The sequence below is a fragment of the Eschscholzia californica genome, unplaced genomic scaffold (genome assembly GCF_041429995.1).
Source record: "Eschscholzia californica isolate CP2 unplaced genomic scaffold, dmEscCali1.0.p SCAF_1, whole genome shotgun sequence".
Classification (NCBI taxonomy): Eukaryota; Viridiplantae; Streptophyta; class Magnoliopsida; order Ranunculales; family Papaveraceae; genus Eschscholzia; species Eschscholzia californica.
Genome location: NW_028238198.1, coordinates 22,267,978 through 22,278,110, shown reverse-complemented (window position 1 = coordinate 22,278,110; position 10,133 = coordinate 22,267,978). Strand labels below are relative to the sequence as shown.

General features: G+C 35.3%; 1 protein-coding gene across 1 annotated transcript; it reads right to left on the bottom strand.

Annotated features, from left to right (window-relative positions):
• Window positions 1–275: 275 nt before the first annotated feature.
• On the bottom strand, window positions 276–3,140 carry LOC147565181 (purine permease 3-like). The gene is made up of 2 exons (XM_086666624.1): window positions 2,344–3,140; window positions 276–781 (listed from the first exon to the last, which is right to left on the bottom strand). Exons 1-2 carry the CDS (start codon window positions 3,127–3,129, stop codon window positions 443–445), a joined length of 1,125 nt encoding a protein of 374 aa, XP_086522750.1. The 5' UTR covers window positions 3,130–3,140; the 3' UTR covers window positions 276–442.
• Window positions 3,141–10,133: the final 6,993 nt, after the last annotated feature.

Genomic DNA, 10,133 nt, shown 5'->3' with positions numbered 1-10,133 from the left:
GAAAATCGAGAATGCGGGTTTAATGCTATACATACTTTCATTTAACAGAAAATTGAGAATCGAGAATGAGGGTTAATATCGCTAACTAACTGGGAGTCCATGTCTAAATATGTAAAATACAAAATTAAAAAGAAAGAAAACTTTATTTACCAAAGTTAGGAACAAAGATCAGAGCATATATGAAAGGAAAATTTTCATTGGTAAAGGTTTTGAGAAAAGGGTGAGGGAATTCCAACCAATTCCATTGAGTATGTGAACCCACATACATTTTCGTAGATGGAACATATACTTCATTTCAATTATGAACAATTAGGAATTTTTCCGTACATAAAGATACGTACTAGTAAAGTCATCAGCTAGAGACGAAAAAATCCGTCAACAACATATAAAGAGAAAATCATTTTCAATGAACAAAGCGAAGAAACATAAAAATGTTGTATATCTAATTATTGTTGTCGTCGTCTTCGTCTGTTATAGGTAGCTTCTTATTTTTCTTGGTCTGTTTGTGTTCACCATAGAAATAAGAAACAAATCCCCAAATGGACAACACTAAAGACATGCCTTTTTCTGAATTGAATTTCTCACCAAAGAAGATAATGGAAAAGATTTGTTGAACAGGAAGTAGAAGAGAAAGAAGAACTCCACTGAAGAGAGATGTCGAAAAATATATCACACCTAAGTTCCCTACAAGCAGGCACTGCATTAGAATGGCTATGCACATCAATACCATGTAATATGCTGTCTCCCCAAGCTCATATTCTTTTGCTTCTCTGCTTATAGCCTATAAAACAATGATCATCACATGACATAAATATCAGTACTAAAACCTAGCCACAATTATCTTGGAAAAGAGAATAAGGTGAGGTTTACTTTTATTGTCTAAGTGATGAAATCTTCGAGTCATATTTTGTAGTGTTTGTTTTTACTATCACACTGAGCTATCTAAGCAGACTTCAATCAGTGGAACTTATCTTGGTGAAGACTCTATGAGACCACTCAAAAGGCCCCGATATGGCGAAGACGCACGATTCTCCCTACCCAACAAAGTAGGTAGCGACACATTGGACCACCCACATGTTCGATTTTGTCCACACCTAGCCACCACCCACAATGGTATGAGGTTTTGTTCGACATCGAGAGGCCTCGACCCTTCATAAACTTGAGCAAACACCTATAGCCCAGACCCTTGACATTGAGTTTCTGATCTCTTGAAAAATTGTCTAATTGCGGGACACAAAGTGAACCCTTTTTCACAACTACAGTTTGGCCCCATGGTCTGAATCATTGGATATTCTGCACTCATGGTTTCAGTTTCCTATACATGAAAGACAACATTTCACTACAATATTTCAACTATGTTTTAGTATGAATAAATAAATAATCAATGACGTATCTAGGTAAGGGCCCGGAGGGGCCATGACCCTTAACCTTTCCACAGCACCTTTATACTAAAACTTAAAAGACTAAAACATCCCTTTTAAAAATGGGGTATTTCCCTAATAAGCCCATAACTTTATCAAAAAATGGGTTATTTTTTTTTAAATGTCCGTCGGCGACCTTCGCCGGAGAAGACGATGAGGTGGCGAGAAGATGAGGTGGCAGAGAGAGAAGAAGAGATGTAGGAGAGAGAGTTGATGATTGGTTAACGTTGTTCTAACGGTAACTGAAAAAATGGGTCATCTGAGAACTTTTGAGAACTTTTGATAAAGTTAAGGGTTAGACAGGAAGCTGGTCACAAAATTAGGGGCTATTAGAGAAATAACCCTTTAAAAATTTATTGGCCCCAACCCAAGTCAAACCCATACCCAGCCCAAAACTTAAATTAAGTCCATTAAAATTAAGGCCACTTAAATTCCTACCTTACAAAGACTTAACCCAAGTTACAGACTTCCACCCCCCAGAATGCTTACCCAATAATGATCTAATTTGATTGGTATTTCTCAAACTTAAATTCCTACCCAATTCCAAAAAAAAATATTCCTACGCCACGAAGACCTAACTTAGAACTTCCACCCCTAGATTTCTTACACATGAATGATCTTAATTGATACGTTTGAATAAAATTATTATAGTTAATTTTGACTAGAAAGGTTTGGCCCTTCCGTAACAAAAATTCTGGTTTCGTCCGTGAGTATGATAATAATAAGGTAAGGGGAACAAATCGATCCCAAGGGATCGGTTTGTCCTCCGAGTTGGTGCAAAGGTAGTTCAGTCTTGTTAAGAAAGTTTGGATTATCTTGTGCTAGCTTCTAGTTTCTGTTTTATCTTTTGTTATTGATGCCTTGTAAGTTTCCTAATCTTGCAGCCCTTGTTATTTTATACAGAAAGGAAGTTTAGGTTCACCTGAAAGTCTTTGTTGATGATCATTGAGATAGTGCAAAGAATAGTGGCAAACATATATACCACAAACTGAAACTGAATAGCCAAATCATATGTTATAGCCTTGCAAAATTTTGAGTAGGAGTATTCGACCGCTGGCAATATAAACCCTATAAGCGCAGCTGCACCTAGTGTCGTAAAGAAACCCAAGAAGTATTGTCCATGAGAAACACCAGCAGGTATATCACCATTAGTATGAAAACCCAAAACGGCAGACCCAAGAGTTAACAAAAAAACCGCATTAATTGAAAATGGAGTAAACTTTTGCTTAACAAGAATCAAAGCAAATATAGAAGTGAAAGCAAGTTGAGTAGCCATTAATAATGTAGAAGTTGAAGCTGGAAGATAACTTAAACCTAGAGCAAAAAGAAAGCTGTCTACCCCAGCAAGAGTGCCTATAACAGCAGCGGCGATAAAGAGTTTAGGACTAAGAAGAAACCCTAAGTCTTTCGCAGGACTTATAGTTCGGTTAAGACGAGATTGAGATCGAAACCATGAAATGAAGATTGGAATGAGTAGGAGCGGGAACGCCACGGTTTGCAACCAAGCTGTTAGCCATTTTCGTTGGCCACCATGTATGAAATATAATCTTAGTAACAAAGGACTTCCCACTTGTCCTACTGACACAAGTAAGCAATGTAAGAGAAAAAGCCATGATTTATAACCTTTCTTCTTCTTCTTCTTGATATGCTTGTTGGATTCTTCTTCTTGTTGTTGTTGTAGATGGTTATGTACTATTTCTACTTCCATTTCTTAGATTCAATATTTCTCTTGGAACTTAGTAGTTCTACTTTTATCTTCACATTATTCAAGTCTAATATAAGTTTTCTTGGATTCAGTATATCTCTTTAGTACTTAATAATTGGCCATAAATTTGGTTGATATTATATTCCTATATTTCAGCATCAACTCTACTGAGCTAGTGTTGACTTCCAATCTTATTTCGAATTGAGTGTGTCACGTTTTAATCGACCGACGACTTTTTATAATTAGATTGTTCTACTCAGCCCAAATTTTGTGTCTGGAATATGGCCGGAAGATGATGTGGTATGTTTGGATTGGAGTATGGGCGTGTCACATCATTTTTCGGCAAAAAAGTTTGTACAATCTAGCACTGCTATTTTTCTTTTTAATTATATCACTCGGGAATTTAAATTATATTTATGTGTGAATTTGAATTATATTCAAATTTAACCACAGATGGGATCCGGTTGGGATACTTTATGCTTGTTCAAACTTCTAGAAATATAAAGAAGAAGAAAAAAGGTTGTTTATTAGCATTATTAAATCTTGTAATCAGTGAAGTGTTTCCAACTCTATTCATATCCCATGTGATTATAGGTGTCAAAATTTCTAAATCCTTCACCCTTTTTTGTTGGAATAGGATAAATATGTCTTATATTGACAGCTAGCCCATCTGTAAGAGAAGTACAGTAATAGAAATTGTTTCATCCATTGTGGTCGCACCAATTCCAAATTCCTATTAATGGGGATTGACTTATTGTAATCCAAGGGATTGGTAATCTTAATTCAGAATAATTATTAGAGGATCTGTAGAGCATCACCAATGCAAAACTGAAAGAAATTTTTATTCATCCTATGTGTCAAGTTTCAATTGAAATTCCTACTCTTACGTAGCGAAAATGGAGATCCCAAACTTGTTTTTTTGTCCCAATGCAAAATTCTAAACTTATCTTATTTACTTATGTGACATAGTTGTTTTTGTAAATAAATAATTAATTATTTAGAAAATATAGAAGATTCGGTTTCTATTAGTTGAAAATCAAATATTGATGAGTTTGACAATTAGAGATATCTCAAGAGGATACTATAGAATAGAGTGTCCTCTTGAGATATCTCTATTCCACCCTCGACACGTCATCTTAGAGATCAAATAGAGTGTTGCATTGGAGAGAGTTTGTAAGAAAAATTCTAAAAGTGATATGTGGCACTTAGAGGTTCTAAGATTGGGTGTTGCATTGGAGATGCTCTAATTGGACATTTAAACTCCAAAACTTAGAGTGCCACTTAAGATTTATAGAGATTTTGTTAAAAAAAACTTTTTTCCAATAGGACACTCTACTATACACTTTATGATTATGTGGAGCTTTTATTAACAGAGACCCTCAAGAGAAACACTCTAAGAGCATCTCCAATGGGACACTCTACCAAACACTCTAAAAGTCCTAATTGTCAAGTGTCAATAGAGATTCTCTTTCTTAAATGTCAATATAGAGACACTCTAAGTTTTGTTGGTCTCCAATGGAGATCTCTAAAGTCTCTATACTTTAATGCACATGTCCCTCTTCAATCCAATAGATAAAAAGTAGTTGAAAAACAAAGTTTTCTATTGGCTGGAGTTAAAAAGTAACACTTAGAGAGTAAAATCAAATTTGATAAGGATCTCTGAAAAAAAAATATTGATTATAGAGTGGAAGATATTTTATTTCCTTCATTCCTAAACCCCACCACCGACTCCTTCCACCACCCCAACAATCACCACCACAACTATGAACAATCAACTCACAATCACCTAGTAGAAACATTAGTAATAGAAGAACCTAACAATGAGGAAGGTACATTAATGGAGGAGCTGTTGTAAAAATTTTGTTACTAATTTGAAATGGAAAACAGAAAAGAAAAATGATGTTGTACACTAAACTTCAAAGCTCGATTATATCGATTCTTTTAGACAGAAATTCGCCCCCTTCTGGTGAAACCACGAGTACACAACGGGTATGTAATTTTGCCTTCAGGATACGATGAAGTCTTAACAACTATCTTGGTTCAAAGTATGCACGCCTTGACCAAAATCGAGAACACTCTGAAATATAATTGATAATGCCAAAGAAACGACTTCGAGTTTACCAAAGAATTTTGTATAATTAACACACCCAATAACATACACCTTACTGTTTTGTTTATTAAGAGAAAACCAAAACAGAGAGATAGAGAGAAAGTATTAGTACGTTGGATTATCTTTTTTTGTGTGGAATGTTGAGCAATTGATTTATATGGCATCAAGAGATACCATCTAATGAATATGTTATCCATTCACAAGAGATGTGTCCACAGGAAGTTTGAATTAATCCAAAAACAACAAAAGGCATCATACCTATTCGTTGTACTGTTGGCTCCTCCCAACATTTAAATTTTGAAAAATTCCAACATTCCCCCACCATTTTCAAGAATTGAAATATTACAAGATAACTCAACGAAAACAAAACATAAAAGACAAAATAAGACAAAACAGACAATTTTAGCATTATCGTAGAAACTTGTACATACATGATAGGTATCTTATGGATTTGAACCTTCACTTAGTGCAACCAACTCAAAGATTTATCAGAATGCTATGGTGAACGTATCTTGAACCAAGAATCATTTAGTGATGAAACCGGAGCCATCGCACATACTTGTTTCGGTGAATCAAAGTGTTCATACTCCGCACATTAATGGTCATGTGCAATATCCCTTTCATGAGTCTTCTTCGGTAAACGGTCTTATTTTCTTAGGAGACGGCCTGATCTCCACACTCACTTAGGTAAGTCCACTTGAGATGTTTCCGCGAGGCACCACTTAAAAATTAGGACTTATTAAGGATATATCATCCATCCTTTGTCTTGCAGAAAACCAATACTAGCTCAGAAATGGGAGAATGTAAATTGCTAGTATTCCATAATCGCGAAAGCTTTAACTTATTGGTACCCGTTGAACTTTGCCTATCTATTTCAAGACATAAGTTGGGTTTCCGTTAAAGGCGATCAACCTTCATTCACAGACCTTAGTCCCATTTCTTTATTCTTAACCGAGACCATTACTTTAGGAAGTCCTTTAGTCAATGAGTCTGCTAAGTTTTTCTTTGTTTCTACATAGTCGACTGTAATTACTCCTGTCTTGAGTAATTGTCTCACAAATTGATGTCTGAGACTCAAGTGTCTCGACTTGCCATTGTAGGTCTTATTTGCAACGTTATAAAGTGTTGCCTGGTTGTCACAATTTATCATGACTGACGGAGATGGCTTCTTCCATATGGGAATTTCTTCTAGTAGGTTTTTAAGCCATTCCGCTTCCTTACTTGCATTTGCTAATGCAATTAATTCTGACAACATAGTTAAATCAGAAATTATGGTCTGCTTCTTGGATCCCCAAGACACAACAGCACCACCTAAAGTAAAAATCCATCCAGTGGTAGATTTTGACTTTGTCTCAATACTATTCCAGCTGGCATCGCTATATCCTTCTAATATAGCGGGGTCTCCTTTAAAATGTAAACCATAATCCATGGTTCCCTTCAGGTAACTTAGCACTCTAGAAATAGCTTTCCAATGCTCTGGTCCTGGATTACTAGTAAATCGACACAATACACTGACAGCGTAGGCTATGTCAGGTCTAGTGCAGTGCATCGCATACATTAGACTACCTATAACACTAGCATACTCAACTTGAGCTTGAGCACGACAAGTATTCTTCAGTAATTTAATACTGGGGTCAATTGGAGTTGGAGCTGGTTTATGATCAAAGTGATCATACCTTTTCAGAAGTTTCTCGATGTAATGTGTTTGACTTAAAGCCAATACATTATCCTTTCTTAGTATTTTAATTCCTAAGATAACATCAGCCACCCCAAGATCCTTCATATCAAACTTAGATGATACGAATTTCTTTGTTTCTTCGACAGAAGATAGATCAGATCAAAAAATGAGCATATCGTCAACATACAAACAGATAAGTACACAACTAGACTTATTTACTTTACAGTAAATACATTTATCTGCATCATTAACGACAACCCCATTTGATCGGACAATATGATCAAACTTTTCATGCCACTGTTTAGGCGCTTGCTTCAGACCATAAAGAGATTTTACCAACTTGCAAACTTTCTTTTCTTGGCCTGGAGAAATAAATCCTTCAGGTTGTTCCATATAAACTTCCTCCTCTAAGTCACCATTTAGAAATGCTGTTTTCACATCCATTTGATGAATAACTAAATGGTGAACTGAGGCAAGGGCAATTAACACACGAATTGAGGAGATACGTGCCACTGGTGCATAAGTATCAAAATAATCAATACCATGCCTCTGTTTAAAGCCTTTAGCAACTAATCTTGCTTTAAACTTATTTATGGAACCATAAGGATTTAACTTCTTCTTAAATATCCATCTACATCCTATAGGTTTAGCCCTAGGAGGTAAATCAGATAATACCCAAGTTTGGTTTGATAAGATATAATTCATTTCATCATTTATAGCTTCTTTCCAGAAACTAGAATCTCTGGAATTCATAGCTTCAGAAAAGCTAATCGGATCATTATCAATATTCCAAACAAACTTTGTAACGTCTGTTACTTCACTTCTATCACCTTCTATGAGATAAGTGATGAAGTCAGGACCAAATGAACGTTCAGTTCTAGCCCTCTTACCTCTCCTTGATTCTAATTCAGGAGGTTCACGAGATTTTGGATTTTCATCCATATTATTCCCACTAATTACAGATTCAGAATTAGACAAATTTATAGGATCTACTATACTGTTATCATTAGCACTAGACCTCGTCAAATGCTCAAAGAATTTTACGTCTACAGATTCTATAATTTCAAAAGTGTCTAGATTTAAGAATCGATATGTCACACTATTATGCGAATAACCTATAAAAGCACACTTGTAGGCTCTAACACCTAATTTTGGTCTCTTAGGATCTGGTTTCCTAACATATGCAAGGCAGTCCCAAACTTTTAATCTACTAAAATTAGGTTTTCTTTTAAACCAGAGTTCAAAGGGAGTCACATTTTTATTCTTTAAGGGAATCCTATTCAAAATATAACATGCTGATAATAATGCTTCACCCCATAAAGATAACGGTAAGTCAGAACTAATTAACATTGCATTGACCATCTCAATCATAGTCCTATTTTTCCTCTCTGCAATACCATTTTGCTGAGGAGTGTAAGGTGCAGTGACTTGGTGAACAATTCCATGTGTTTTGCAGAATTTAATAAATTCATTTGGATAGAATTCACCACCTCTGTCAGATCTTAAAATTTTAATCTTAAGACCAAGTTGATTTTCAACTTCCGCTTTAAATATTATAAATTTTTCAAAGACCTCATCTTTACTTTTCATTAGATATACATAAGTATATCTAGAACAATCGTCAATGAAAGTTACATAATATTTGTTGCCACCTCTAGTTATGTGATTTTTTAAATCACCCACATCACTATGAATAATGTCAAGCAAATTAGAATTCCTAACAATAGATTTATGTCATTTTTGAAATATTTTAGCTTGAACACAAACATGGCATTTACTAGTAGAATTAAAATCACAATTAGAAATTAAACCTAATTTTCCCATATTTCTAAGAGAACCATAATTAACATGACCTAATCTACCATGCCATAAATTAACGGAATCAACAATGTAAACCGAAGAATTATTATTTATTAGATTCAACTTAATCATTCCGTTACAAGAGTACCCTTGACCAACAAACGTGCCCCTTTTGGACAATACAAATTTATCAGACTCATACACCATCTTAAACCCCTTCTTATTAAGACGGTCTCCCGATACAAGATTCTTAGTCACATCGGGCACATGATGAACATTTTGAAGAGTTAGAGTCTTTCCAGATGTAAAGAAGAGTTCCACAGTTCCTAATCTCATGACTTTAGAACGAATATTATTGGCTCCTTTAATATCGTTTCCGTCACCGCCAACTTCGTAAGTCTTGAAAAGATTACGGTCATTGCAGACATGGATAGTAGCTCCTGTGTCATACCACCAACCATTGTCGGCATCTACTGTATTGGCTTCACAAACTGTGGCTATAAATTTTTCTTCGACCATGTTTGCTTGCCCTTTAAGATTTTTCTTTCTTGAGCGACAATCACGAGCATAATGGCCGGGTTTGTTACAATAGTAACAAATTACCTTCTTCTTGTCCTTTGGAGTTTGTTTCTTAAACTTTTTATCCTTCTTAGGCTTGTAAGAATCTTTCTCAGATTTCCCTTCTTCAACCACATTAGCCTTAGGTTGATAATCAGTTTGGGTCTCTTTTAATTCTCGAATACGAGAATCTTCTTCAATACGAAGGTGACGTTGTAAAGAATCTAATGAATAATTTTCTTCGTCATGCTTGAGTTTTTTCTTATAGTCGCTCCAAGATGGGGGTAGTCTAGAAATGATAACCCCCACCACAAAAGCATCCATAAGAGAAATTCCAGCGTTTTTAAGATTGCTAACAATAAGTAAAAATTCATTAACTTGAAGCATAACATACTTATTGTTAACCATCTTAAAATCCATAAAATTACCAATTAGAAATTTTTGATTACTTGCCTCTTCAATGCGGTATTTGCTGTCCAGTGCTTACCATAATGCTTTGGCAGAATCAATTGAACGATGAGCATTGTAGATAGAAGTAGATAGAGCGTTCAGAATATGACCTCGACAAAGAAAATCGTCTTCCTTTCGCTTCCTTCGTTTTTCCCTTAATTCAGTAGAGTCTTCAGGAGTCTCATCAGGAGTTTTGTCGAGTACCCCTTCTATTATATAGAATAATTTAATAGAAGTTAGAAAGAACCGCAACTTTTCTTGCCACCTTGTAAAATTCTCTCCATTAAAACTTTCAAGACGTGTGTAGTCTTGATTCATAACACGTAAGGATTGGGTCAATGCCGTTGATGCTTCCATTTCAAACTAAGCGAGATTTTCTGTCTAAAAATTGTTGTAAAAATTTTGTTACTA

Coding starts and splice junctions, on each gene's coding strand:
- LOC147565181 (XM_086666624.1), bottom strand. CDS start 3,129: ATGGAAGTAGAAATAGTACATAACCATCTACAACAACAACAAGAAGAA. Junction 782..2,343: donor TCATCAACAAAGACTTTCAG/GTGAACCTAAAC, acceptor ATTGTTTTATAG/GCTATAAGCAGAGAAGCAAA.